We start from the raw sequence: 25,202 nt of genomic DNA on the forward strand, positions 1-25,202 counted from the left end.
AAATGGGGTACAGAGCTAAACAAAGAATTCTTAACTGAGGAATATTGAATGGCTCAGAAGCACCTAAAGAAATGTTCAACATCCTTAGTCATCAGGGAAATGCAAATCAAAACAACCCTGAGATTCCACCTCACACCAGTCAGAATGGCTAAGATCAAAAACTCAGGTGAGAACAGATGCTGGCGATGATGTAGAGAAAGAGGAACACTCCTCCATTGTTGGTGGGATTGCAGACTGGTACAACCACTCTGGAAATCAATCTGGCAGTTCCTCAGAAAATGGGACATAGTGCTACCTGAGGACCCAGCTATACCACTCCTGGGAATATACGCAAAAGATGCCCTAACATACAACAAAGAAACATGCTCCACTATGTTCATAGCAGCCTTATTTATAATAGCCAGAAGCTGGAAAGAACCCAGATGTCCTTCAACAGAGGAATGGATACAGAAAATCTGGTACATCTACACAATAGAGTAACTCAACTATTAAAAACAATGACTTCATGAAATTCTTAGGCAAATGGATGGAACTAGAAAATATCATCCTGAGTGATATAACCCAGTCATAAAAGAACACACATGGTATGCACTCACTGATAAGTGGATATTAGCCCAAAAGTTTGGAATACCTAAGAAAAAATTCACAGAGCATATGAAGCTCAAGAAGAAGGAAGACAAAAATGTGGATGCTTCATTCCTTCTTAGAAAAGGGAACAAAATACTCACGGGAGGAAATACAGGGACAAAGAGTGGAATAAAAACTGAAGGAAAGGCCATCCAAAGACTGTCCCACCTGGGGATCTGTCCCATATGCAGCCACCAAACCCAGTCACTATTGCTGATGCTAAGAAGTGCTGACTGACAGACACCTGATATGGATGTCTCCTGAGAGGCTCTGCCAGAGCCTTACTGATACAGAGGAGGATGCTTGAAGCTAACCATTGGAATGAGCATGGGGTCCCCAATGGAGAGGTTAGAAAAAGGACTGAAAGACTATACTTTCAGGGATCATTTCTATAGTTCGTTACTAGAAAAAGGACTGAACGAAATGAAGAGTTTTGCAACTCCATAGGAAGAACAAGAATATCAACCAACCAGAACCCCCCCCCAGAGCTCCCAGGGACTAAACTACCAACCAAAGAGTACATGAAGGGACCCATGGCTCCAGCCCCATATGTAGCAGAGGATGGCCTTGTATGTCATCAATAGGAGAAGAAACCCTTGGTCCTGTGAAGGCTCGTTTTCCCAGTGTAGGAGAATGCCAGGGTGGTGAGGTGGGAGTGGGTGGCTGGGAGGGGAGCATCCTCATAGAAGCAGGGGAAGGGAGGGTAGGAGAAGTGGAAACTGGGAAAGGGAATAACATTTGAAATGTAAATACATAAAATATCCAATTTTTAAAAGTGTAAAAAAAAATTTCAAAGCCCACTCCCAGTGACACATCCTCTTCAACAAGGTCAACCTACTCCAACTGGGCCACACCTCCTAATCCTTCCCAAACTGTTCCACTAACTGGCAACTAAGCATTCAAATATACGAACCTATGAGGGTCATTCTCAAACAACTACAGAGTACAAGACACAACACCTAGCATTGTTATGTAAGGTTTTGGAATTATATGCAGGTCTTCAGGCTTACAAAGTTAGATTTGATGATGATGATGATGTGGTGGTGGTAGTGGTGGTGGTGGTGACGATGACGACGACGAGGAGGACAATGTCGTCATCAACTTGACCCAAGCCAGGTTCATATGGGAAGAGGGAACTTCAGAACTTCAGTTGAGAAAATACCTCCATTAGAATGACCACTAGGCAAGCCTGTGGTGAGCATTTTCTTGATTAAAGGCCGATGTGGGAGGGCTTAGCCCATCATGGACAGGGTTATCCTGGTAAGGTTGCCCTGGGTTCTATAAGAAAGCAGGCTGAGCAAGCCATAGACAGCAAGCCAGTAAGCAGAACTCCATGGCCTCTGCTTTGGTTCCTGCCTCCAGGTTTCTGCCCTGTTTGAGTTCCTGCCTTGGCTTCTCTTACCAATAGACTATGGTCAGGATATATAAGCCAAATAAAGCTCATCCTCCCCAGGTTGCTTTGGGCCAGTGATTTATCACAGAAATAGAGTGCAAAGCACTGTTCTGCAAGGTAAGCACTTTTCTGAGCGGCCATCGCCCAGTGCCTTGGTTCTGAGATCTTTACAGTCAACTTTCAGAAAGTCCGCCTGCCTCGGGGAAGGATGTGGCTGTCTTAGGTAGGGTTCTTATTGCTGTTCTTGGTACTGCACAGCGTCTCTGTGTGAGGGCCTCCCGTTCATGTTCCTGTTTGCCTACCTATTCCCCAGCACAGTGGGCTCTCCTGGAGGGTTGGGAACCTACACTGGTACTTTGTCAGATCTCCTTTTTAAAAATTATTATTTTTATTTATTAATTTATTATTTATATTTATTAGTATTGGAGGGTGCATGTGTGCCATAGTGCATAGGTGCAAGTCAGAAAAAAAAAAAAAAACCTTCAGAATTGATTCTCTCCTTTCACCACATGGATCCTGGAGATGGAACTCAGGTTGCCAGAGCCAGTGGCAAACACCTTTATCCCCTGAGCCATCTTGCCAGCCCTGCCAAATCTCTTCTTATAAGGCCACTGTTCCTATAATCCCATCCTGTCAGGGCTCTCACACCAGACCTCATTTACCCTCGGTGAGCTCCCAGGCCCCAAACAGTCACCACATCAGGGATCAGGACGGCCATACTGCAGGAATCCTGGAGGGACACAGTTCAGGAGCACAGTAGGATACGCTGCACAACACTGACAGGAGACCACCAGCTCCTGTTGGGAAGAGAGCTGAGTGAGCAACTGCCCAGGGCCTTCTGCAGTCCCCAAGGTGAAAATCCTTGGCCACTGCCAATGTACAGCAGTGATAATTGAGCAATAGCCAAGTGCGATGGGTGTGTGTGTGATCCTGGCTCTCGGAAGGCAGGAGGACTGCCAGTTTCAGACCAGCCTGGGAAGCAGGCTGAGACCCTGTTTCAAAATAAGAACAGTCCTGGATAATGCTTCTGTAACAACCGTGCTTCTTTAGTATTTTATGAAGTGCTTTTATTTGCTTGTTTTGTTTTAGAAACAGGGTCCTGTGTATCCCAGGCTGACTTTGAACTCGGTATATATCCATGAATGACCCTAAATTCCTGACACCATACACACACACACACACACACACACACACACACACACCTCCTGAGTGTTACAAGTGTGCACCACTATGTCTTGTTTATTCAGTCCTGGGGGTAGAACCCAAGGCTTCATTTATGCTAGACAAGCACTGTACCACCAAAGTCACATATGCAGCCTCAATTGCTTTCCAGGACCTATTCTTAGCCTCCTAGCGCCCCTGTAAAGAGGACTGTATATCATTTTACGGGTATAAAAAGAGGTACCAGAAATTAAATAAGTCGTCTATTGATAGAAGCCCAAATCCTCTGCTGAGTCTTGCAGAAAGTTCCCACTTTCTATTAGGGAACCCTCAGATTTTCTTCCCACCCCAAGCTTGCAGTTTTTCATAATCTGTTCCTGAAACTTTGAAACTCAGCTGTCTATGAAACAGGGCCAGTAAGCCTGGTGGTGCATCGCCAGCACACTAAAATTACCTCCTCACAGCACAAGAGGACGCGTTAGTATTCTGAGATGATGTGTGTGTGCCTGTGTGTGAGTGCCTGTGTGTGTGTGTGTGTGTGTTCACATACAAAGGCCAGACATCACCATGTTTGTTGAGACAGGGTCTCACTGGAATCTAGAGCTCACTGATTGGCTAGGGTGGCTGACTGGCCTACCTCAGGGATCCACCAGGGTTCTAAACACCTCGGCTGGCTTTTTACTTGGCGGCTGGGACTTGAACAAGTCCCTGTGCTTAATACAGCAATCACATTACCTACAGAATTATCCCTTAACCTTGAAAGTCTTCTTAACGTGGGCATTGATCCAGTTGACAGGATGTAATCCTGCTTCCTATGGGGATCTAATGATCTGTGTTTGGGGTTTTCAGATGTCGAGATTAAACCTGTCTTTTCCTGTGGTCAGTACAACAGGGTTTGGATCCCAGATCCTGAAGAAGTTTGGAAGTCTGCTGAAATTGCGAAGGACTACAGAGTGGGTGACCAAGTCCTCCGACTCTTGCTTGAGGATGGCACGGTGAGGGTCCCTGCTGTCCATAGTGGATAATGACATAAACAGCCTGGGCAGGGGAGGAACTTGGAGGGAAGTAGTTTGATCCCCAGGCAGGATCCAGATGGGAAGAGGGAGCTAGATCTCAGGGAGAGGTGGGAGGTGTGGAAGGAGACTGCAAAGCTAGGAAGTCAGTCTAGGAGGTATAGATTACGTAAGGGTTGGGAGGCTGTGTGGAAGGCACAGAGACAGAACCAGCAGTGGTGAAAAAGAAGGCTCAGACGTCCTCCAGGGCTCCAGTGGGAGGTGCTGCTGCAGTTAACCACAGGCCACCCCAGTCTTGTTCATCGAAACTGAAGATTTCGTGACTGGCTTTAAGAAGCCACCCCTCTGGGTTGGTTCATAGCCAACATTGGCTTTGTGCTGTTAGATGCAAGTCTTAGATGCAGAGCTGGCCAACTCTCTGTGCTCCTTTGGATCAGGGGTGGGCTGGGAATTCCTTATCAACGTTAAATGCTGGAATTTACAAAAACACACATAGATACACCACATACCACCTCCGGGCATCTGGTCCTAGATATCAGGCATTTCCTGAGATCTCAGAAGTGGCAGAGAAGGAAGGATCCGTGCTCTGGGGTCAGGCCCCACAGCTTGCTAAGTCTGGATCCCTTACTCGCCACATAGGGAAGGAGCTAATGACGGCGTGATGTCACAGGTCAGGATGCTATGGTGCTGTATTGCAGGACATCTTGCTCTTCCGTAGCTCCCTGTAACTCTTACTGAATGCCACACTGGGTCCTAAGTACCTCAGGATTAAACAGGCGGCTGGGCCTGGGGAGGGAAGACTTGAGAAAGCAGCTGCTGGTGCAATTAGCAAGCTCCAGGTGGCCTTTCCCTGGCCAGGGAAACGGAGAATGGCAGGCAGCCAGTGCCTCTTACCTTAACCCTTCCTTGTACCAGAGGACAAAGCTTGCTTTGTGTAGAATATGTCACCCCTGCCTCCATCTCTCAATCTCATGTTTTCCCCTCCCCCAGAGAAGACTAGCTGGCTAATACATTCTCTCTCTCTCTCTCTCTCTCTCTCTCTCTCTCTCTCTCTCTCTCTCTCTCTCACCTGAGCTTCCTCTAGTAGTAAAGCAGGAGTGGAGGCATCAGGATACTGTTATTACGGGGCAGCGGCAGCGGGGGGGGGGGGGGGGCAGTCCTTTCAGTCAGGATGCCATGAAGGACTACAAAATCGCCTTCCTTGTGCTCAGCAGATGCTTTGGGGAATGTGAGATTAGCTCCTAGGAAAGAAGGTCCGAACTGGGGAAGCCATTCATCCACAGTCGAGGATGACAGGGCCAGCCCCCTCCCCCACACAAGCTCCTTTAGATACTTCTCATCCTCCAGTGTGTCAACTAAGGAGACACTTGGCAATTTCAGAGCCATGAGGCACCTGAGGCTGAGTTGTCCCAGCAACAGCATCTTCCCATGTCTACATTCCCATCGCCCCTATGGTAGACATAGAGTGGGGCCACTGGATACATGTCCTTGGCTTCCTACCACCTTCCATCACAGCCTCTGCAGCTCTGAGGACCCCCTCACAGAAGAGGAGCGTCAGGTAGAGGGAGGGGACGTGCTTTAAGACACACAGTCAATGCTTTGATCCCCTGGCTCCCAGTTTTTCATTGCCTTGAGTCACCTAGAAAGGTGATTTCCTTTCTCCTCTACTTAAAAGTTTCTAAGACAGGTGTGGTGACCCACCTGTAATCCCAGCAGTGCTGAGGCAGGAGGATAGAGGGTTTCAATGTGAACTACCTAGTAAGACTCTGTCTCAAAAAAACAAACAACAAACAAAAACTTGTGGGGGCTGGAGAGATGGCTCAGGGGTTAAAAGTACCTACTGCCCTTGCAGAGGACCAGAGTTCAATCCAGGGACCCCACATGATGACTCACAGCCTTTTGTAATTAGTTCCAAGGGGGAAATCCAACGCCCCCTTGTGGCTTCTTCAGGCACTGCATAAATGTCATGCATGCAAGTCAAGCAAACATCCACACACATACACCCCCCACACACAGCCTCTTAAAAAGCATGGGGTGGGGCCAGAGAGATGGCTCAGTGGTTAAGAGCACCGACTGCTCTTCCAGAGGTCCTGAGTTCAATTCCCAGCAACCATATGGTGGCTCACAACCATCTGTAATGGAATCCGATGCCCTTCTGATGTGTCTGAATATAGTGATAGTGTACTCATATTCATAAAGTACATAAATAAGACTTTTTAAAAACTGAAAGAAAAAAGTGTGCGGTGGTGTTGTTTTGGTTTGGGTTCTGTTGTTGTTTTATGGGTTATGTTGTTGTTTCTGTTGATGCTTCTACGAGAGGTGGGTAGGAGTAGACAGTTTAGCGGTAATACTAAAAGTATTACTAAAAGCCCTTTATTTCCAGAAGTTTAGATCTGTCTTTGTTTGTAGGAACTGGATTACCCTGTGGACCCAGGGTCACTGCCTCCGCTTCGGAACCCAGACATCCTGGTGGGTGAGAATGATCTCACAGCCCTCAGCTACCTCCATGAGCCCGCGGTGCTGCACAACCTCAGGATCCGCTTCGCAGAGTCCAAACTCATCTACACCTACAGCGGTAAGGATCCAGTGTAGCCCCGAGGCTGTCTGCGCGTCCTGAGCACTCCGACGCTGAGCGTTGAGAGTGCGTGTGAGGAGTGTCTATGTGCGGAGAGCTGCTCGTGGGAATGAAGATGCGCTACGAGGAAAGATCGCCATGGGCCTGTGTCTGAGTCTCGCACCACATCCAACACATGTATTACTTGTTGGGACATTGTTGTCATTATTACGTTTACGCTGGGACTTGCGAAGACGCAGTTCATTTCCCCACGTGTCACCCCATCCCGACATCAGAACAGCTTTAGATGAAGGGGACTGTCAGATAGCCAAGATTCAGAGCATTGAGTGACCTGACCTAAGTCAAGCAAAGGCTTTTAGTGAAGAACCGGGCCTTCTGGAAAGAGCCTGCGGGGGTGGGTGTCTCCTTCTGTTTTCTGTTGCAGTAATAGAGAATATCTGAGCCTTGATAACTTACAAAGAACAAAAGTTTGGCTCATGGCTCTGGAGGGTGGGAAGCTTAAGAGCTGGCGCAGTCACCCTCTGAGCATCTGGTGAGGGTTTCCTGACGTGAGACAGAGCAGGTGTACGGATGCGAGTGTCTTCCACACAGGCTGCCATGGGGTCCCCCCGATCCTCAGGACCTCATCCATGTTAATAACTTTCCCAAGACGGATCTCCAGGTGCTATTAACATGTGAAGGGTTGGCAGTAAGTTCCCAAACCACTGACTTCCGTGGATAGGGGAGGACCCTGAAACCAAAGGCCCGCCATCTTGATTATGTTCTGTAACCTATTTGCATATGCGTCAAGAGTTTGACATAAAAAGAAGTATGGATTCAAGGGGGGTCACCAAGGAGGGGTCACTCATGAAGGAGCAGATGGGATGAGCCCCTTCAAGTCTGCTAACCACACCTCACCTCTTTCCTCAGGAATCATTTTGGTGGCTATGAATCCTTACAAACAGCTGCCAATATATGGGGATGCCATCATCCACGCCTACAGCGGACAGAACATGGGCGACATGGACCCACACATCTTTGCGGTTGCAGAGGAGGCCTACAAGCAGATGGCCAGGTAGTTTGCTTGCCAGGCTGGCCTTCCTGGCTCTGCCTGCATTCTCTGCATTTGCCCAGCCCTCATAGTGAAAGGAAACTGTTCTGAGCTCCTAAGTCAGGTCTGTGTTTCCCTGAAGCACATTTGGTTGGAGGGAGACCACTGACTCTGCAGCGTGAGATGTCTCTGTTTATGGTTTGGTTTTGATCCAATTTAAGGAGGCAGAATCCACTGCCAGCTAAGCACGGGTTCTAGCCACGGGTTTGGACTTTAACCTGATTTCCTCGCTTTGCTTTTGCATGACCCTATAGATTTTGCTACTGGACATTTACAAAAATCCTCTTGCAACAAAGCACTGGGTTCACACTTCCAGCATCATTGGTACCCTCAGGACAGCCCATAATATCCATGCCTTTCCACAGTAACCTAACCCCTAGAGTGCCAGCTACCTGGCATACACAGTGGGCTAAAGGGAGAGCTGATATTTGGGCCCAGGTTTCCATGATTCTAAGTGTAAGTTGTTGCTCCCATGACTGCCTTCGTGCCGCTCCATTGCCCTTGTCTGTAGGGTGCTGGAGAATAAAAACGCCATCCTAAAATTGTCAAACTCTTCACAGTCTGCAAAAGAACTTTCTCACCCAGTGGTCTCCTTCAGGTTTTGCCACACTCCTGTGAAGTTCGCTGCACTGCTATCATGCCCCCATCTTGCATAAGAAACCAAGGCATGGGCTCTGGACCTGCCTCGTAATTCTGTGTATAGCAGCCGAATGGTCCTCATCTGCAGGGCAGACTCTAGCAAGCTCACTTCTGCTCTGCGCTTATGGCCAAGGAAGCCATGGTGACATAAACAAGGCATGACTCTCTTCTGCAGGGAAGCCTAGTGGGCAACCTGAGGCTAAAGTTCACCTCTTTCAAGCCTTCAGAGACTGAATGATGCCTACCCCCATCCCTTAAGGTAGACCCCATATCCACAGGGTCAAGCTAGTGCCTAGCTATCTCCTTCATACTCTGCGTCACATGGATCAAGAGAAGGGATCGCCTTCCAGATGACAGAGCCCCCGCAGAGCAACATGGGACATACCCACATGGCCAGATAAGGCTGGCCTACCCTTCCACTCAGCAGTAGCTCAGCCTCTCACAACAGGGTCATGTTCCCAAGAAGGAAGAAAGGATGGATGTCTGAGCTGTTGAGATTGCTCCCAACCATAGCACCTCCTGCTTCTGGAGTTTTCTGGTTTCAGCAGACCTCTCAGAAACCCCTGACAGACATTCTGATGACCATCATCTGAAGTGACAGTCTGGTCATCATCATTGTGAGGTCAATGGAACTGCAGGGCCATGTCCGTTTCCAGCTTGAATCCATGTCACTGGAATAAAGGACTAAAATAAAAATGGGCTCGTGGAGGACTGGCTTGGTGGACTGAGCCAACTGCCTTTCTTGAGAGAGTGTTGTCTGCAACCTTTTAAGGGTCTTCCTTTCTTCCTTTTTGAGATGAAAGGACTGGACCAGGGACTTCAGCATCACCATAGGAGGCTACATGCTGTGCCCCCAGTCAACTCCCATGACGGAGTCCCAGACTCACACAACTGTAAAATTGATAAGTATGCCACAGGACTTTTGCAAAGAATAACCGGCGTCTAACACCTAAGTGGCGCCAATCCCACGGCTACAGTATACCACCACAGTCCTGTGGCTTGAAAAGCTTACGGCACGATTTTTAAAATATCTTCATTATGTAATGGTGTGTAGGCTTATAGAACACATATGTCCCCAAATATATTTTGAATCGTTGCTCTTAAAATAATGTGAGTAGGATGTGCAGAAGTTGCTACTGGGGCTTGAGGAAGCTATCCTGAGAACGTCCTTTGAAAGCTAGCCTGAGCCTGGCCAATTTCGGGACAATTCCATCTATCTCCTGTGAACATGGCTCTCTGTACCTAAGCTCACGCTTTTTATCAACGGCATGTTTGGTGCTGAGGACCCGCTTTTGTCCTGGGAGGCTGAACTCCCAGGCCTCTGAGGGCAGGCACAGAGTCCCTGATGTGTGGGTTCCAGGTAAACAGAACTTCTTACAGGCCACGAGATCCATTCCCTGAGTCAGGAACATAGCCATTATGAACAATAAGAAAGCTCATGGGACGTCTGTACCAGTTTCCTGTGTCTTCCGACCATGGCTTCTCCCTTGGCTGATCTTACTCTGAATCCTAGCCATGGTTTTGACTGTAAATCTACACCCTTCTAGTGGTTGATGACTTTGGCCATGGTCTTGGGTACCTCAGCACCGAGGGACAAGTGTCGTAGTGGGAAACACCGTGTGTTCTCTGTGATCACATATTAAAAAAGAGGTAGAAGGAAGTTCATTGAGTATTTGGACCCTGGGGCAGTTCCCCAACAGCCCATTTTCTAAATTAGATAGATGGATAAGTAGGTAGGTAGGAAGGCAGGCAGACAGAAAGAGAGACAGACAGACAGATGATAGACATACGATATTTTGTTTTGCTTTGGTTTGTTGTTGTCATTGTTCTTTTTGTTTCTTTGTTTCTTTCTTTCTTTGTTCTTTGTCTCTTGTAGCCCAGATGGGCCTCTAATATTCTATATAGCTAAAGATGACCTTGAACTTGAAATTCTCCTGCCTCCACTTCCTCAGTGCACCACCATGCCTGGCTTACCGGGAACCCAGGGCTTCATGCCTGCTAGGCCGAGCCACGTCTCTCTCCCTCCTCCTCTGGTCCTCTCTAGAGATAGGTCTTGTTACGTTGCCTAGACTGGCCTTGAGCTTTCCTGCCTTTTTAATGGAGAGAAGCTAAGCTTCCTTAGTTCATTTCAGTGCATCTCTCGTGGGTTACTTTTAGGAACAATAGGAATCAGTCCATAATCGTGAGTGGGGAATCTGGAGCCGGGAAGACTGTCTCTGCAAGATACGCCATGAGGTACTTTGCCACCGTCAGCAAGTCCAGCAGTAACGCCCATGTGGAGGAAAAAGTCCTGGCATCCAATCCCATCACTGAGGTAGGCACAGGGCCACTGAAGGAGATGCTGAGGGATGGAGGTACAGGGGAGAGGGGTGAGGAGGGAGGTAGCTCTTCCCATGAGCTATGTCTTTGATGCAACTTCTTCCTTTAAAGACCAAAGGAGTGAGGGAGGGCAAGAACAGCGACAGAAGATTGGAGGGCGTGAGACCTGCCAAGGCTCTCTCTGCCTGTGGATCTGGACACTGGGTCATCAGATTTCAGGAACCCAAATGAGTCCTGACATCCTGGGAGCAGTCCCCAGCTACGTGGGGATCACGAGTGCTTTCAGCCAGCAGACATCTACTCTCACAAACTGGCTGTTACCCGCTTTAGAGTTTTGCGAGGGGATTGTTTGAGCTTTGAGGATCTAAGGTTAGTCATAGAGTACTGACAGCTTACCCCTGGGTATATGCTAGCTATAGTCACTTTTATTCTTTTCACCAGTGGAGCAGAGCCCCCACATAGCACCCCAGGATGAGCAGACACCCCATGAGACAAAGTATTACCTAGAACGTGCAGGAGAGGGACTCCCGAGGCCAATGATGTACGCCCTACAACATGAGAAGATTGCAGAGAAAGGACTTGGTAGTGCAGCCTGCGAGACGCGCACACACACACACACACACACATACACACAAACACACAATACACACACACACAAACACACACAGACACACACACACATACACATATACACACAAACATACACACACATACACACACACACAAACACACACACATACACACATACACATACATACACCACACATACACACATACACACACACATACACACACATACACACACACACACAAACACACACATGCACGCACACACACTCCCAGAGCCCTCTCCCTGTTTCCCAAATCAGAACCTTCAGGGACTTTACTGCCTGCTTTTTTGAAACCATGTCGGGCAGTATTCAACATAATGGAAAGAAGTAAGGCTCGGTCTTTAAGGTCAGGACTCTGTGCTAACAGAGCATATTTTAAAATGAATTACCACACAGATAAAGGGGGAACTGAGCACACCTTAAGTGCATAGCTACAGGCACAGGCTGGCCACATGGAAAGACAATTCACCATCCAATATAGTAATAGAGAAGCCATCCAGAAGAAGTGTCACGTGACACGTGTTATGGCTATACACACATGTATATACACATCTGCCTGTAATCCTAGCACTAGGAAGACTGAGGCAGAGGGCAGAGGAGTGGTAAGTTTGAGGCCAGTCTGGAGATAGTGAAAATGTTTGTGGGTGTGTGTGTGTGTGTGTGTGTGTGTGTGTGTGATAGAGAGAGAGAGAGACAGAGACAGAGACAGAGAGACAGGGACAGAGAGAGAAGAGGAAGAGAGAGGAGAGGAAGAGTAGGAAGAAAATGAGGAAGGCATTCAAGCAGAGTAGATTCAAGAACCGGGTGGTGGAGGTTGTGGTGTCAGTGCACGCCTTTCAGAACTTGGAAGGCAGAGGCAAATTTCAGGACAACCAGGGCTACACAGAGAAACCCTGTGTTGAAACAAAAGAATAAAGAATGAAAATTAGCCCCTGAGGTGGGAGGTGGGAGGTGGGAGGGGCAGTTTATGCAGCTGACTAGGAAGTCTGCATGGGAGGGAGCAAGGTTAGAGGTGAGCCAATGAAGGTGTGGCCCTCAGTAAAGTCGTGCCTGCACAGCTGACACACTTTATACTCCTACTTTGCTCCTACCAACTCTTAGTGCATTCAGGTGCTATCGCAGAGAACCACAGGGCTTACAAAGAATTGTTATTTCTCACGGTTCTGGTGGTGTAGAACAGAGGCCAGGATGCTAACACGGCAGGGCCCTCTGAAGACTCTGTTTAGTGTCTTCAATGGCTGAGAAAGAGAACATGGACAGTTCTTCGCTGAAGAGTCTTTTTTTATATTGGCATGAAATCCCCTCCCCTCACGCCTTCCCAAAAGTCCTGCTTCCTAATACCAACACAAAACGTGAGGGTTTCAGTGCACAGACATCTGGGCTGGTGAAGTAGTAGCTCGGTGGATAAAGGCGTGTGCTGCCAAGCACGATGACCTGAGTTCAGTCCCGGGACTCATAAGGTAAGGAGAGAAGGCTGAGTTCCACAAGTTGACTTCTGACCACCCTCCGTGTGTGTGCATGTACTCACACACATACACAAGATAATTCTTAAAAGAACCGTGACCGTGGGAGGACATGTTCAGTCCACAACAACAAGATGCATATGTTTCCGTATTGCAAGTACCAGACATGACAAAAGGAGTTAACTTTTACAGCGTTCTACAGAAAATAGTCATGGACCCCAGGGCTGTGAATCCCAGAATCCGTGCTCCTTCAGACTCAGGGGAACCAGGCTGCCCTTCTCAGCCCCAGGCTCCTCCACTAACCTGCCCTACCTCCATGAGTGACGTAGGATGTCACTGGTCACCACTCCCGTGATCCTGAGCCCTGTGTGTTCTAGGCTGTTGGAAATGCCAAGACCACTCGCAATGACAACAGCAGTCGGTTTGGGAAGTACACGGAAATCAGCTTTGATGAGAGAAACCAGATCATCGGCGCCAATATGAGAACCTACCTCCTGGAGAAGTCCAGAGTTGTCTTTCAGGTAGGGATGGGAGTATTAAACTGGGGCTGGAGAGATGGCTCAGTGGTCCAGAGCTCCTCCAGAGGTCCCGAGTTCAATTCCCAGCAGCCACATGGTGGCTCACAACCACTTGTAGTGAGATCCAATGCCCTCTTCTGGTGTGTCTTGGAGACAGTGTACTTGCCTATTTAAATAAATATAATTTTTTAAAAAAGCATTAAACCTCCTTGTCCCTAGCTCTAAATATTGCTTATGTAATTAGACTCATTGGACCGCCTGTGGCTTCTGCAGCCTGAAGGATCCGGTCTGACTGGCTTTCCTTTCCCCTTCAGGTTCTTTTTCTGTTCTTCCTTTTAAAAGCAAAAGTTAATGTGTAGATGCGGACTTGTGTGTTGTAGAATTGAGAATAAAGGTTACTGTTTTCTGACTGGGGAGAAAAGAAAACCCTTATAGTTTAAAAAATCGTCTGTTTCTTTCTCAAACATGAACACTGAAGCAGGCAGGACCACCCGCTGACCTGGCTTCCTGTGGGTGAGAGAGGCGATTAGAGTTGGGGGTGGGGGCGTTGAAAGGCTACTCTGTGTATAAAATGGAGACACTTCTTAAAATGCGTTCGCCAGAGCAACAGGAAACTTCGAGCAGCCTGATGATGTCCCAGAATTTTCTGCTTATAAAAACTACACCATGCCTTTGCACGGAATATTTTCATGTAATGTTTTCCTGGACCTTCTACATGAAGATCCTCTCTGGACCCCAGTTCTTGCTCAGTCACTAGGACAGCCAGCTGATATCTGGCCACAGGCACCAGTGTCTATTCCAGGAATCAACCTTCTAAAAGGGCATCTAGGGGCCTCTAGTTGAAACCCTGGCATTTTCATTGGTAAAGGGTTGGTGTAATTTGAGATTTTTTTTTTTACAGTCAGAAAATGAACGGAATTACCACATCTTCTACCAGCTTTGTGCATCCGCACAGCAGTCAGAATTTAAACACCTTAAACTGGGTACGTGGTGGAAGGCACATGAAAGTCTCTTTTCTGAAGGCGTTTAAATTCTTCGTTAATATCTTCCTTATTATAACATAACTTTAAAAAATGATTTTGTCAATTTTAATCCCAGCACTTAGGAGGCAGAGGCAAGCAGATCTCTAGGTCCAAGGCCAGCCTGGTCTACAGGGTGAGTTCCAGTACAGCCAGGGTTACACAGAGGAAATCCTGTCTTGAAAAAAAAACAAACTATGTTGTCTAAAAACATAGGACAGTCTTTAGACCTGAAATGAATGCATGAAGAAAATCAATTGGGTTGGCTGTGGCACCATGCACTGATGGCCTCAACACTCAGAAAACAGAGAAGAGGGACACCACAAGTTCAAGACTAAACTGGTCTACTTAGCAATTTATAGGTTACATAATGGAACCTGAGGTGGGGGAGGGAGGGATGGAGGGAGGGAGGGAGAGAGAGAGGGAGAGAATGGGCTGGGAATATCTCAGTCGAGTGCCCATACCTAGCATGAAGCCCCAGTACATTCCCTGCCCTGCAAATACCTATAATCCCAGGAGATGTGGAAACAGGAGTGTTAGGAACTAAAGCCAGAGCTTTAGAGTCAGCCCTGCTTGTAAGCCCCTGCTTCACTGTCACATAAGGGGAACCCTGAAAGAGACCTTCGTTTTCCTGACTCCCAACTTTAGTTTCTATGATAGCCTGGTAAAGTGTTTGATGGAGCCCATTAAGTGTGAGCTTCCTTTCCTGTTCCTTCCTCCTCCCCACCCCCATCTCTTTCCCTCTCTTTTTGATGGGACTTTTTGATGTAGCTCAGGCTAGCCTTGAACTTAGCACTGGGACACAGAGGAGAGCAGGCCTGCCTGGCCTTTTCTTATTTCTGATAACCATGTGTGTCAGATTTCTGAGTTGTGGGTGGAATTGACTGTCCTTTCGGTTCCAGGGAGTGCAGAAGAGTTCAACTACACAAGAATGGGTGGGAACACTGTCATTGAAGGCGTCGATGACAGAGCTGACATGGCGGAGACCCAGAAGACCTTCACATTGCTGGGTAAGGGACACCATGCTAGCCAAGGCAATGCACACTCTGGGAACATCAGAACGGGACTTGGCGGCAGGGGTTGGGGGTGCAGTTATGTGCACACTGGCTGCCCTTCGAGAAGACCCAGGTTTGATTCCTAGCACCCAGTTGGCAGCTCACAGCCACCTCCAACTCCAGTAACAAGTTGATTGACCCCAGGCACTGACTCGGCTCTACCCAGTCCCAGCCCTGCACACAGACATAGAGTCAGACGCAGTTCCCAATAGTGGACAAAGAAACACCTCACAGGGCTAATGGCTAGAGCCGCTGCTGGGCTGTGTGATGTGTCAAAGGCCTCAGGTGGTGACTAGGGTGGAATCTGTTGTTTCCGACAAAGAGATTCTGCTCAGGACTGTTGCCTGTGGGTCGCTCTCTCCTCGATTTTCTGGGCACTGCCATGTTAAACACAGGTAGAGATCGCCATCTGTTTCTGCCGTTCCGCAGCCCTTCCTGTCGTGCAGTGACCATTGTCACTGACTGTCATTGTGATCCTTGGTCTCTGTCAACAAGTCAATACCCAGGCTCCTGGGATGGGGCCTGGCACACTCACTCCCTGGTTTCTGATCCTAGCCAATGTGGTATTAGAGTGACGTTGTCTCAGAACAGATGGCGACTTACTGAAGTTTAAAATTCGTTCACATTCAGTGTCGGTGAGGCTGCACGTTTTTGACTTTGAAAGGCCTGGTGGTCAAGAGATTTGGTTAAAGACCACAGAACGTTAGCGGAGTGCCCCTGGTTCTGTGGTTTCCTATGCTTTTCTCAGCCACTGATTTGTCATTTGTCACATCAGTCACCTGCCGGCTTACCAGGCTCAGTTATCACTCAGTTCCCCAGACCCAACAGAGCCAAAATGCTCTGTGAGTTTTTGGTCTAGTATCTCTCATCTGTGAAGCAGAGAAAATCCACACGGTATTGAGATTACTTAGAAACCTGCCTCCCAGACGATCCAGGACCCCAGGTTTCCTCCGTGGAAAGTTTGCATAGCAACAACTGATCTCTGGCACTTAGGGCCTGCTGTCTTGCTGGACAGCAAGGGTGGCACCAGCCTCCCTTCTGGTCTCCACACAGCATGGACAGGGACGGCTTGGACAGGGATGGGACGAGGCCCCAGCATCTCCCCATGCTCACAGGAGTGCTACAATCACCACGCGTGGGTGCATCCCGGTTAGCACAGCACAGTTCACAGCTGGATGCTGGACACTCTGTCCTCCTAGCAGCTGGCTTAGTTTATTTTCAGCACTAGGAAATGGACCAGTTCCCTCTATTCCACACACATCAGTCAAGACCCCAGAGGTATTCTATGGCAAAGTCAAAAGAGGATTAGGGGGAGAGAGGGAGAGTTTATTTATGGCTGGACCAACACAGAGCCTGTGGGTGAGGTCCAGACAAGCCACCAGGGATAGCAGGGACCCAGGACTAGTGGCAGAACTGTCCTTACCTTCTTCCTGTTCAGACTCATCATTGTCCTATGAGTCTGGCAGGAGATTCAGTGCTGGGACAGGGACAGATATCTCTGTCTGAGGCCACACAGCCAAGCAGAGGCCACATTGTACAGGAGCTGGGGCAGACATGCTCATCCCCTCCTCTTTCCCTCTGCCTCCTGCTCCTCCTGCTCTTCCTATTGGTCATCAGCATCTTTGTTGCCATAGTTACCACACTGTCTTCCTTGTCATAGTTATTGTTGCCATATTCCTCCTCCTGTCCCCTTTTCTCCTGCCCTGCCCTCCTTTATCTCCTTCCAAGGCTCTCCATTAATCAGACCCATGCAGAGACCCAAGGACACAAGAGCCCACTGCCTTGATCCACAGTGATAGGGCTGTGCCAACCTAGGGCACACCTTAAGAAGGATTCTGGGAGCTTATGGGCAAAGAGAAAAGAAAATTTTAAAATTACGTATATAGGGGCTGGGGATTTAGCTCAGTGGTAGAGCGCTTACCTAGGAAGCGCAAGGCCCTGGGTTCGGTCCCCAGCTCCGAAAAAAAGAACCAAAAAAAAACAAATTACGTATATAAAACACACCAGAGCCTAGTTTCCTTAGAATCTCACTTAAAATAGCTGTGTAAAAGGAGTTGTCTTTCTTTGTTGTTGTTTTGTTCTGGGTTTTGTTGTTTTTCTTTGAAACAGAGTCTCATGTAGTCCAGTCTGACCTTAAACTTGATACATAGGATGATCTTGAACTTGTAATTCTCTTCCCCCACCTGATTGCCTCAGCTACAGACATGCTCACTACAGCTGGTCTGTGTGATGCTGGGAATCAAACCCAGGGTCCCCCGCATGCCAGGCAAGCACTCTACCAGCCTGGCTATACCCTCAGCCCCAGATACAACTGAACTCTCCAGCAGCCCAGGAGAGAGGAACATCCCCACCCCCGCTGGCTGCAGCATTCTCATCTAGGAGAGGAACTGTGAAGTGCTCTCACTAAGTCCACTTCACACCCCTGCCCCATGACAAGCTCACTTCACACCCCTGTCCCATGAAACTTCACCTCACACCCCTGTCCATGAAAAGCCCACTTCACACCCCTGTCCTATGAACAGCCCACTTCACACCCCCGCCCCAACTCCTGGCACTGCGACTGGAGTGAAGAATTCTTAGAAGAATCCTAGTGCTGTATTATGGGACATAGGAGGATGGCAGTGCCTTGACTTGGGGAATGTTTACTTTGCAGGATTCAAGAAAGATTTTCAGATGGATGTTTTTAAGATCCTAGCTGCCATCCTGCATCTGGGCAATGTGCAGGTCACCACAGTGGGCAACGAGAGGTCTGCAGTCAGTGTAAGATTCATGTTCACTTTGCCCTTCCTTTGGGTGTGAAGGTCAGGGGGGCACAGCTCATGGCTCACTGGCTACCATGGATGAGAACAGCCATGGTTGGACCTGCTAGACAGACTGGTTTAGCAGGAACGAGGAAGAAAGCTTTCCGGGGTTGTCTTATTTGTCACAGGGCATATGTGCCGAGAGAGAGAGAGAGAGAGAGAGAGAGAGAGAGAGAGAGGGGGGGGGGGAGTGTTGTAGAGGGGTGCTATGTGTTCTTTTATTCAGCAACATCTATGGAGCCTATGTGTCCCAGGGCTTGTTGTAAGCTCTGTGAAACACCATCAGACCAAACAGGAAGTCCTGACCTCACGGGAAGTGTGATCTGGAGAAAGTAGGAAAGCCTACCTACCATAGACTGAGGGTAGGCAGTGGGTCTCGCTCCTCTCCCCAGCTCTCCTGCTCACCTCGTAAGGTGTCTGGGGTGTACTTTTTGCCCTCCTCCAACTCAGAACTGGCCCTCCCTCCACCAGTGTGCAGGCCTTGCAGAGTTTGCCAATCCTCTGATGACTGGGATACTGAGAGAGCAGAGAATAATGTGGTTGTGGCTCTGACCTTTTCCTGCCAAACTCCCATAGAGTAAACATGGTTCCCACCCAACAAGCACAGCCACCGAGAGCACTACTGCACCAAGTTTGCCACTGGGCCAAGAGCTTAGAAAGGAAAGAATTCTAACACTTTTTGTTAAGTCATTTAATTTTATTTATGTGCATGCGTGCTTTGCCTGCATGCATGTCTGTGCCCCCTTGCATGCCTGCTCCCTGGGAGGCCAGTAGAGAGTGTCCGATCCCCTGGAACTGGAAGTACAGGCAGTGGTGAGCTGCTACGTGGGTCGTGACATTCAGACCTCGGTTCTCCCAAAGAGCAGCCAGCGCTGTTAACTGCTGAGCCTTCTCTCCGGCCCCAGCTAAGACTTTAGAAAAAAAGAGCCCTCTGATTATTGACCCTGGCTTTGGTACGGCATACAATTCATCTATTTCAGGAGCTTAGAATGTCAGACAAACTGAATTCGGGTGAAGCTTTCCTCTTAAAAGTCCACTGCCTGCTGCCCCTGTGAATCCCTTTCCTAGGTGACAGCTCCTCCCACTGAATCTCTTTACTTCAGGGATTTGGTCCTTTCTTAGACAGAAAGGCTCTGCCAAGTCCTTCCCCAGAGAGAAGTTCAGGTAGGGTCAGAAGGAAGTTCTGTGCTGGTGTGGCAGCAGCAAGAAAGATGAGGGGCAGGGGCTAGAGAGATAGCTCAGTGGTTAAGAGCACTGATTGCTCTTCCAGAGGTCCTGAGTTCAAATCCCAGTGGCCACATGGTGGCTCACAACCACCTGTAATGAGATCTGACGCCCTCTTCCAATGTGTCTGAAGACGGTGTACTTATAAATAATAAATAAGTAAATCTTTTTTTTAAAAAAAGGGGTGAGGTGAAGAGCAAGGAGAAGGCAGGGCCACTTGGAGTTTAAATTTTTTTCCTCCATTTTCTGAGCATTTAAAGAGCAGTCACTGTGTGATGCTGCCTACCTCAGGAGGAAGGATGGTGTGTGGTCACATGGAATCACGCTCCCTGGCCAAGAGACAAGAGCTGGAGGCAGTACATGCTGGCTAAGGCAATTAGCACCCCGAACCCCTTGTCTGCAGGCCAGCGGGGCACCTCTCATGTTCAGACTCAAGAAGAGAAAAGTCCCCCATTAGCTCCGGTGCTGAGACACTAGCTCAGGCTAGGAGCTCCTCCCAGATCTGTGGTAACAATACTTTGCAGGGCAGAGAGATCCCTTAAGACAGATCCTAGTCGCACCTGGTCCGTGTCCAATCCTCTGCTGACAGCGTGTGTCTGGAGAAGTCACAGAGGTGCAGAGGAGGGGGCACAGTTGTGTGTATGGGTGGAGCAGGCCCACAAGCTTCCACAGCCAGAATGAAGAGACCCAGAAAGACACAGCCAGGGTCGCTAGGCATCACCACAGCAGGGAGAGTGTCACCACAGCCTCCTGCTCTACCCCAGGCTTAGTTTCAACCACGAGGCCTGACTGTCTCACATAGCTACTCTTTCCTTGGACAGCTTTGGCCAGATGGGGCAGTATTAACTTTGGATGTGTGGTGACCCCGATGAGACTTGTGTTTGTTTTTTTACAGGAGGATGACAGTCACCTGAAGGTGTTCTGTGAGCTCTTGGGCCTGGAGACTATCAAAGTGGCTCAGTGGCTATGCAACCGAAAAATAGTGACCTCCTCAGAAACTGTGGTGAAGCCCATGACCAGGCCTCAGGCCATCAATGCCAGGGACGCGCTGGCCAAAAAGATCTACGCTCACCTGTTCGACTTCATTGTAGAGCAAATCAATCAGGCATTGCACTTCTCAGGCAAGCAGCACACTTTTATTGGTGTTTTGGACATTTATGGGTAAGATTCTCTTCTGCGTGCCCGCTTCTCCTCGTTTAAATGTCAAACGCCCTGTTATTTTTAAGTTGCACCCTTCCACTTGTCTTGCATATTTTAAAGATGATTTTTCCCCCTCTGGGTTGCATGTAGAGATGTTAAATATAGCTCCTGGGTCATGGTGTCCTTTCTGTAGAGTGCATTGAATAAACGGCAAACAAGGGCTAGGGAGATTTCTTAGCGGGCAAGATGCCTGCTATACAAATGTAAGTTTGGACCCTGACACAAAGCACAAGGGAGGCAGAGGGAGGCCAGCATAGCTGACCTGATGGGCTCCAGGCTCAACTAAAGACCCTGTCTAAAAAGAGGGCAATAGTGGAAGATACCCTGCCTTCCATGTGCATACATGTATGAGCACATACATGCACCTACAACAGCACAGGTACACAATAAATGCTAAACTAACTCACTGTGCAAACCAGCAAACATCACTGTGTGACAGGGCCCCTGGTAAGAGGCTTCTTGGTCCAAGCCATCTGGAAGCCATCCACTTAGAGATGTAACCACCAAAGCTTGGAAGAATTAAGCTGTTCACAGCTGGTCCTTTGGCAGAGGGATGAGGTCCACTTCAATCCCCTACAGGGCCCTGAAGTACTGAGCCCTGTAATACCCTCCTGTCCCCCAGGAGAACTGCTGGTTATGGTTGGATGGCATCCCCCAGTCTGCCTGGCCTGCCGTCTCCCTCCCTCACACATCTGCATTCCTGTTCTTTCTTGAGAGATAAGGGCTCGGCTTGCCCCACCCCTTCTTCAACTGTCCCACCCCTACTTCAAACAGCACAAAGCTTGGGCCACTTTGGAGTTTGGTCTCATCTTTCTCTTTGCCCTGTCCTGCTTTTCTGATCCTGGATCCTGCTCCTGCTGAAGGTGCTTGCAGAAGGCAAGGTGGAACCTGGTGCTGGGCTGTCCAGTTGTCAGAACCCCCCTCGGTCTCTGTCAGAACCCCCTCGGTCTCTGTCAGAACCCCCTCGGTCTCTGTCAGAACCCCCCTCGGTCTCTGTCCCTGCCACTCTCCCAAGACCACACCTGGCCTCTTGGGCACACCACTGGGAAGATTGTCCCAGAAAAGACTCGATACTTTCCATCAGTTAGGGACTCCTCCTCACACAAAAGGGAGGCACAGCCCTTCAACTTTTCACCCAGGAGAGCCAGCTGTTCCAGGTATTGACGGGAGTTAGCAAAGGGAGGGACTGTTTCATATAGATTTTAAGTGATTACTCATGGCTCTCAAGAAAACATATCAACAGTTCTAAAATACTAATACAGGACAGGATTAGGCTAGTAAATTATTTACCTTATCTTATCCCAAGAAATAATTTGAATAACCAGTAAAAAATTGAGTAAAATTGGGAAAAAAAATAATGTAGCCTAGTTTAAAACTCTTACATTGAAGTGGGAAGTGTTTGCTGTATTTTCTTGAACTTGCCTTTATTTTTTTTAAAAGACTTGTTTATTGTGTGTATATGAGTACACTGTAGCTGTCTTCAGACACACCAGAAGAGGGCATCAGATCCCATTACAGATGGTTGTGAGCCACCATGTGGTTGCTGGGAATTGAACTCAGGACCTCTGGGAGAGCAGCCAGTGCTCTTAACCTCTGAGCCATCTCTCCAGCCAGAACTTGCCTTTAAAAATAGTGGACTTCATAGCTTAGGAATATATTTCTTCATATTTTTAATGATTTATTTTTATAAACGTGTGTTCATGTGTGTACATGTAGGTTTGTGCATGTGTGAGTGCTAGGGCTTATAGAGTCCAGAAGAGGGCGCCACATCCCTGACACTGGAGTTCAGGCACTTGTGAGCCACCCAACATTGGGTACTCGGAACTGAACTCTGTCCCTCTGCATGAACAGTAGGTGCTATTAACTGCCAAGCCATCTCCCTAGCCACTTGTTTATACTTTTATCTAACAAATAAGTACTTGCCAGGCACTGTGCGATGAAAGGTCCCTGCCTTCTGGGACTTCATTTTACTAGTGAAGAAGGCAAGGAAGGAGAAGTCAGAGTGACTACTGTGAGAAAAAAGATATGTGTGCATGTGTGCACATATGTGTGTATGTATGTGTGCATGTGTGTGTGCACACATATATGTGTATGTGTGTGTGCATGTGTATGTGTGTATGCATGTGTGTGTGTGTGTGTGTGTTTGTGTAGTATGATAGGAGAGGGAATTCAGATCCACAGAGTTCCAGACCGCTGTAGTGAAGAACTTGAATTTTGCAGCTAAGTGGCTGACTGTACAATGAAAGTGCTCACAAATTTTAAAACTTGTTAGAGTCCGTTAACATTACTAGTTGGGAGATGAAGCGCTTGTGTAGTGGATATAAAACTGGTTCATGGATTCACAGCTACCCCCTAAGTGGAAGCTCTTGTGGCCCAGGGTGAATCACTCACTCCTTAGCACGCTGGCCTGTGTGTTGATTCAGGTCCTAACACATATCGTGGCTTCGGGGAACTGAGCTCAGCTTAACCCAGATATGACAACGGCTGCCAGGAAAAGTTAGCATCCTTTAGCACAGGTGAAACTGCAGCCGGGAGCTTTGAGGTTCAACTGCAAAGGGAAGGAAACTTAATTTTGATGTCCCGGGCTGTCGTATGTTTATGCTCTTTGGAGCAGGCTTGGAAATGTCTGGGTCTGAGGCTAGCCCTCTGGGCTAGACTCTCCAGCACTGCAGTGGCATGTTTTCAGAGCACTGAGAGCCTCTCCTGCAGGATTGTCAGGACAGTCAGGTGGAAGAAGTCACCAAGCCATGAGCCTTAACGCCCTGGTCTTGGTGCAAACCATTGTCCCAGACAGCACGCCTCTGGCATCTTAAGTCGTAAGTCCCTAGGTTTTAAACTTCAGCTCACGGTACCTACAAAGGATCATCATTTGACATTGTGCCCTATTGAGGGAAACCCTGCTCCTTTTGGCCTTGGCCTGGTCCCTTCCAGGTCCAAGCTGGCTTCCATTTCTGGTGCCTTCACAATGTTACAAAAAGTGGTACAGCTGCCTCCAGTCAGCCTGGAGCTGTCCAGGGACCTACGGTGGGGCAGTGACCCCAGAGGACCAGAGCCACAAGGGACAAAGCCTTGGGCATGGAGAGGAGGGTAGAGGATGGGGATGCAAGCTAAAAGCTGACTTTTGGGTACCATTTGCTGTCCTTTGGGTCTCACCATGGCCTCTTGGACTCTGACCCTCCGTGAAGCAATGAAGTTATATTAATCCTCCACCTGAGGCAGTTAGAGCACAGAGAGGTGAGGCACACAAAGGCAGGCATCTTTTCAGGCTTCCTCCCAGCAGGATGCTCACCCCCCACTACCCTCAACCCTCCACAGGCAGAGGAGTCAGGGTAAAGTGGACACTGCGACCTCCTCTTGAGAATCAGCTAATGTGAAATCCTGGCCTGGGTTCACGAGTGGCCACAGCTGACGAGCTAAGCGAGGCTGTTCCTTCAGACAATCCTGCTTGTCGCAGGCCCCAAGGGGCTCACTGCTGTGCAGTAAGCATCCAATCCCCCATCACTGTATTCTGCCTGACTGCTCCAGGCTCTCGAGTTTACAAGTCACCCAGGTAACCCTGGAGACCGCTATTAAAGCCTGAACACAAGGCAGGGATGTGTGTGGCTTCCTGCTGGGCTAAGTTATTAAATGACCTTAGAGTTTTGTTCCAGGAACTCTGAAAGCCAGCCTGGGGAAGGCAGAATTGTCCTGTCTGCCCTCTGGATGGTCAGCGGGGAGAGGAGAGAAGTGTTCTCCCGTTGAAAGCCTAAGTGCTACTACCAATCAGATTCAGTGCTATGTCCTAAGAAATGGAACTAATCTCTCAGTCATTTTCCATTCTGTAGAGGGAGGACAGTAATGCCGACTCTGGTATTACATGGATTAATCAGTATGCCACTTGTAATGCCTGGCTTGGGGAAGAGGAATCATGTACAGTCAGATTCCTGTCCAGCCAGTGGGGAAAAGGGTAGTTTGTCAACTGGCAGCCAGCTTAGAAGGAGCCAGCAAGCAGCAGCTTTGAAGTCGTTCAGACTTGCCGAAAGCATAGCAAACCTCTTAAGCTATGGAGTCGTCACACACACACACACACACACACACACACACACACACACACACACACGCATGCAGGCACATGCACACTTTGCTATAATGAGCACCTAGGTCCTGGGCTTGCTCTCATTTTATTGTTCAACTGTGTTTCAGTTTTGAGACGTTTGATGTAAACAGCTTTGAACAGTTCTGCATCAATTACGCTAACGAAAAGCTGCAGCAGCAGTTTAACCTGGTAGGTGACTCTTTGTCTTCCTGGGGCGAATGCCCAGCCCTCTGCGTGCACGGAAAGAGACACAGTCCTTTACCAGTTCCTCATTCAGAAATCCAAGCATGCATGGGTCGAGAGATAGAAAATGCCCTGATAGTTCGAGTTATACCTTGAGTTGCTATGCCGCTTTGTGGCTGTATCTTGAAACTGCACCGCCATCTTTGGCTTCCTTTTTGGAACAACTTGGGGTGCTT

At 48.5% G+C, this 25,202-nt stretch overlaps 1 protein-coding gene and 1 pseudogene across 5 annotated transcripts in view; both read left to right on the forward strand.

The window, feature by feature from the left end:
• The window catches only part of Myo5c (myosin VC), a 76,966-nt gene that overhangs the window by 7,174 nt on the left and 44,590 nt on the right, over window positions 1-25,202 (forward strand). For 4 of the 5 annotated variants that reach the window (XR_001839460.3, XR_594031.3, XM_006243413.4 and 1 more), the window contains exons 2-11: window positions 4,066-4,176; window positions 6,604-6,769; window positions 7,679-7,823; window positions 10,656-10,812; window positions 13,269-13,412; window positions 14,311-14,392; window positions 15,331-15,438; window positions 18,137-18,243; window positions 20,404-20,669; window positions 24,891-24,972. Coding sequence is in view for 3 of the 5 variants with exons in the window: in XM_006243413.4 (XP_006243475.1) it covers window positions 4,066-4,176; window positions 6,604-6,769; window positions 7,679-7,823; window positions 10,656-10,812; window positions 13,269-13,412; window positions 14,311-14,392; window positions 15,331-15,438; window positions 18,137-18,243; window positions 20,404-20,669; window positions 24,891-24,972 (1,368 nt within the window). In the remaining 2 variants the exon portion in view is untranslated. Of the gene's footprint in view, window positions 1-4,065; window positions 4,177-6,603; window positions 6,770-7,678; window positions 7,824-10,655; window positions 10,813-13,268; window positions 13,413-14,310; window positions 14,393-15,330; window positions 15,439-18,136; window positions 18,244-20,403; window positions 20,670-24,890; window positions 24,973-25,202 lie in introns of those variants that run through there. The other variant, XM_063265550.1, reaches the window with a different exon arrangement.
• LOC120094537 (small nucleolar RNA U3) lies at window positions 992-1,076 on the forward strand (annotated as a pseudogene).

Source organism: Rattus norvegicus, chromosome 8 (assembly GCF_036323735.1).
Source record: "Rattus norvegicus strain BN/NHsdMcwi chromosome 8, GRCr8, whole genome shotgun sequence".
Classification (NCBI taxonomy): Eukaryota; Metazoa; Chordata; class Mammalia; order Rodentia; family Muridae; genus Rattus; species Rattus norvegicus.